This window comes from Phaseolus vulgaris, chromosome 6, assembly GCF_051622355.1.
Source record: "Phaseolus vulgaris cultivar YP4 chromosome 6, ASM5162235v1, whole genome shotgun sequence".
Lineage (NCBI taxonomy): Eukaryota > Viridiplantae > Streptophyta > Magnoliopsida > Fabales > Fabaceae > Phaseolus > Phaseolus vulgaris.
This window is the reverse complement of record NC_143503.1, coordinates 31,415,908-31,420,964: the sequence shown is the minus strand read 5'-3', so window position 1 is coordinate 31,420,964 and position 5,057 is coordinate 31,415,908. Positions and strand designations below refer to the sequence as shown.

The 5,057-nt window shown below is 27.1% G+C and overlaps 1 protein-coding gene across 1 annotated transcript; it reads left to right on the top strand.

The window, feature by feature from the left end:
- The first annotated feature begins 2,150 nt into the window (after window positions 1-2,150).
- On the top strand, window positions 2,151-2,938 carry LOC137833550 (cysteine proteinase inhibitor 1). Its single transcript, XM_068641891.2, has one exon. The coding sequence runs from the start codon at window positions 2,400-2,402 to the stop codon at window positions 2,748-2,750; it is 351 nt and encodes a 116-aa protein (XP_068497992.2). The 5' UTR covers window positions 2,151-2,399; the 3' UTR covers window positions 2,751-2,938.
- Window positions 2,939-5,057: the final 2,119 nt, after the last annotated feature.

The window sequence follows — 5,057 nt, the reverse complement described above, 5'->3', positions numbered from 1 at the left end:
GACAATTTCAACTAAATAACAAATACTTTATCAATTTAAATGTTTGATTATGAAAATGAAGAAACTTTAAAATATTTTTAAAAAATGTTAAATACAATTGTAACAGTTGGAACCAGACGAAACATAGAAGTCTTGGTACTTAATTCTGACTGACCGACATCTTCAAAACGCGTTAAGATCAAGAGAAGATTAAGAAGACTAAATTGTAGGAAAAACTAGGTAATATAGACTCTTAATAACTATTCATAAGTTAATTTTGATTCATCGATAACAGACTCATTGTAAATATATAAATAGACATAAGTTTTTAAGAAAAAAAAATTATTATTATATATTTATTGCATCGAATATCAAATACTTACTTAAACATGAAAACACCTTTTGTAAGTGTTCTCCCGACCAAGAGTCTACGAAAAAAATGAGAAATTGACTAGAGTAGTGGAACAAGAACACAAAAAGAAAAATTAAATTGAACAAACCCTAAAAATGAAAAATAAACGTATATCAACCAAAACGAAAGAGTGGATTATTTAATCAATAGGAGTTCTCTATGTCTCTTTTGTACGAGAACAACAATAATTTCATACTTTAACATTCATTTTCTAAAAACCATTTAAAAAAAAATCTTACTATAGATCCAACCTCCTATCTCTATAAACAAAGAAATATTTTGATTAATTAAAATTATTTATGACGATTTTTTCTTTTTATTATTAAACGAAAGTGTTAAAAATTGTTTTGAAAACATTCAATATACTGATTTCTTCAATCTTAGCTTTTCTTTATTAAGTAATAAGTGAATAAATTAAAGAAAATTGTATAGTGATACGACGATACTAAAGTTTTTATCTTACTAAGTATGAAACACATATTTAAAATAATAATTTTATTTATAAGTAATTATTATAAACAGCTCCCTTGTTGAAAATGTTCTTATTACACTCTTGAAATACTAATTCAACTTTTAAAAAATCACAGATTTCATACTTCAAAATATAAATAAATTTTAGCGATGTTTTTACTTTCTTAATAATCGATATTTTTAAAAAATATTTAATTTCTAATTAATATCTGATTTTTTTTTTATTATAACATCATACTAGTAATATGATCTTTTTATTTTACCGAAAAAAATATTAGAAAGTAGTAAAATTTCTTAACTTAAATATTTTGCTTAAATGTAAAGTTAATTGTTTTCTTCTTATACAAGAAAACCGAAGATAGTAACACGTTGCAATTCAACACCATATGGGTTATTATACTTGTACGAGTATGTTTTATTATTTATATATGTCAAATATAAGCAAAATTGTACATATACATTAAAATAAATGTTTAAAACTCCACATAAAAACGTGCATAGATAACTTTTTTTACATAACTTAAAACAATGTTTAAAACTAGAAGCCATGATCAATTTAAAGAATAACTATAAACTAACATGCATTATTTTTAAAAAAAACTATAAAGTTTCATTATTCTAGAAAGAGATATTAAAAATATAAATAAATCGTCAAATGATATGAGTCTCTAAATATTAATAAACAATATAAATTTTAAAATAATAACTGTTACTATTCTAAATATAAATTGAGAGGGTGTCTTGATTAGTAGTATTTATCCAGAAATAAACTTTCAATTGATATCCAATAAGAGAAGAGAGGTCCATCTGAAAAGTCATTGAATTGACAGTATGATTGTCATTTATCATAAATAGCCGTTTATTATTAAAAACTTATTGAAAATACCATTTTATTTATAATATTCATTAAAGACGATGAAGACTCTATTATCTAAAATTTTTTGCATTTTCAACCTTACTATGGATAGGTATAATAATAATAATAATAATAATAATTTCAATTAGCATCAAATCAAAGAGAGGTTACCGAATTTGTTTAAGAAAGAAAACATATAATTGTTTCTACATTAAGTCTCCTAATCAACCGTCTATAGCACGGTGTACTTAAACTTTTTAAAATGCTAATTGCTTGTAAAATTATAAAACGTAAATAAAAAAGGAAAAGAAAGTATAGTTTTTTTAGTTATGTTAGAGTGATGATATATACTTTGCTATTACTAATTATTTTCTTATTTATTTTTTTCTATCACTAATTATATAAGCGATTCTCATTTTGAGATGTTAATTAGAGATTTTTTATATATAAAAACGACCAACATTACTTTTAATTAAAGAAAACTTATTCCTTAAGGCAGCAGTAGTTAACGATTTTATAAGCAGAAAAAGGAACGCGGTTTCAGCCACAGTATATAGGAACTACGAGGGTTACAAAGTTCACAGAAAAACACGCTATAACCGTGTTCTTCTTCCTCTGCTATAAATAGAAAACCCACTCCTTAACACTTTTTAACAGAGACCCATCACAGTGATTGTGATTATGATGACGAGACATCACTGCCTTCTTCTCCTCTCTCTTATGTTGGTGTCTTATGCCACGCGCTCCAAAGCGACGCTGGCCGGGTGGGAGCCCATCAAGGATGTGAAAGAGCAGCACGTGGTGGAGATCGCGGAATATGCAGTGAGTGAGTACGACAAGCGTTCTGGTACGAAGCTGCAGCTGGTGAGCGTGTTGAAGGGCGAGACCCAGGTGGTGGCCGGCACTAACTACCGCCTTGTGCTGAAGGCCAAGGGCGGATCTGCCACCACCCAGTACGAGGCCGTTGTGTGGGAGAAAACTTGGGTCCATTTCAGAAACCTCACTTCCTTTAAAGCCCTTCCTTCCTACTAGATCATTCCCTTCTTCCCTGTTATCAACCCTATTCGCACCTAATTAATGTCTTGTTTTTGTGACAGTTGATGTATTTATTGTTGTATGTTGGATTCTTCTATTTTTTTATGATTTCTGATTTGGGTTGTGATTATTGAACAAGTTTTTGGATCAAAATTATAAATACATTTTGATGATTGTTGTTCTGAGATGAAATGAATTATTAGAGTGGTATTTTGCGCCTCTAGTTTCAACGTGTAGGGTCATTTCCATTTAAACCTACCCACATTTTTTTCTCTGCCGTGTAGTGTAGAATTGGTGATGTATTAAATTATGGCTCACTCTACGGTCAATAGTCACACAAATCAGTGGACCAGTAAGATAACACTCACCAGTGTTTAAAGGTTGTTCTAAATTATTACTTTTTATTTCATTTTAAATTGCAGACTTATACACTCACTCCTCAAAATAATAATAAAATATTGATATTATTATCCACTTCTGATGTACACTCTTTATTTGTCAATTTTACTCTTCAACCACTTCTTGGATTTTCACTATTTCCTTTCCCGTATTTGTCTCCATTACTTTCAAACTTTCTATTTCTTTGCTTTTTAATCTGTCACCCTTGTTGTCACACTGCACTTGCTAAAATAATAACAAATTAGTAAGAAAAAGTTATTCACTTTATGATTAGAGAAAGAGAGAAAAGTGTCACTTAAAATTCACTCAAAATCATATCACAGTATAACACGGCAGCACGCATCATTAAGCAATTTCTTTCATCAAGCAAAAAGTGTCTTTACTTCAAAATAAAGTTTATAGTCAATAACATAAAAAGAGAGGAGTGACTGAGGAGAGAAAGGATATAAACTATTCACTTTACCAATGATATAATAAAAATGCAATGAAGTGTTATAATTTTTCTTTTATATTATCTACTTTAAAATATCAAGAGAACAAAATGAGGTTTTCATTTTATTATTTTTATTTTTCTCCTTTATATTACATCTCATTCCCTCTTTTATATGTCTCTTTCACTCATCCGATAACATTTTTCTAGTTAGAACAAATAGTAACTAAGTAAGAAAACAGAAAAATAAATTAGCACAGATTAATTTTATGTTATCAAAAGCGCAAATATGAAGAAAAAAGTAAGTAAATATGAATCTTATATCTAATCGTGTTACCATATTTTTCTTACATTATTTTTTCATAAATCAATGTAAATCAATTATGTACTAGTTTAACTATATTCATAAACAAGAAAAAAATTATTTTAAGTGCATAAAATATTCGATAGGGAAATATTATTTCACAAAACAACTACAACAATTTAAACATAATTTCTTTTGCACTTATCTTACCATTGTAACAAAAAGTAAAAAAAAATAGTTTTACTAATTATTATTCTATTATATCAATAAGTTTCTGAATAAGATTATGTTTTTGAATTTTTTTATAAAAAAACTATAGAAAATAAAAATATGAAAAAATTGACTTCTGCTTAATTCATAAAGATAAAATTGACTTTTGCACAAAATTAAAATTAATTCATAAAGATAAAATTGACTTCTGCATAAAAAATATTTCCTGATCATACCTTTTTTTTAATTATATATTTTCAAAGTAAAATTTAGTTAATTATAAGTTCAGAAAATGTTAATATAAGAGGTGTCGCAAGGACCTCTGTCTCTTAATTATGTGGTTTGGATGTATATTTTGGTCTTCTACCCGGTGTATTATTTTTGAATGTATATTATTTTTTGTGTATGAAATATTTTTTTCTGTTAAAACCTCTTATAGATCTTTTGAGGTTGTTTTGCTTTGGATTGGGAGTTTAAGACTCCTTGAACTCTGAAGAATTTGAGGTACAGATAATTTGAAATCTTTTTGTACAAGGGTATGATATTCTCTAAATACTCATTTTAATTTATTTATTTTTAGTTATTAAAAAAACTTAATTATTTTACCTACCTTCATAATCACTAAAAATCATCATTTTAAGATTCTAAGATTAGATACATAGTAAGAGTGAGTGCAAGTGATTCTGTTTGAGTTGAATTTAGTCTCATTTTCAACCCAATTAAATGAATTGGGTTGGGTAATCACTAAAATTCATCATTTTAAGATTCTAAGATCAGATATATATACTAGGAGTGCAAGCGATTCTGTTTGACTTTAATTTAATTGGGTTGGGTGGTTGGGTTTAGTTTTTGTTATGTAGTAACCCAATTCAATTATGAATTAAGTTATGGAGTTGAATAAATTTGAAAAGACTAAACAAACAAATATTTCCATTGTTATTTAGTAATTATAAAACAATAA

Coding starts and splice junctions, on each gene's coding strand:
- LOC137833550 (XM_068641891.2), top strand. CDS start 2,400: ATGATGACGAGACATCACTGCCTTCTTCTCCTCTCTCTTATGTTGGTG.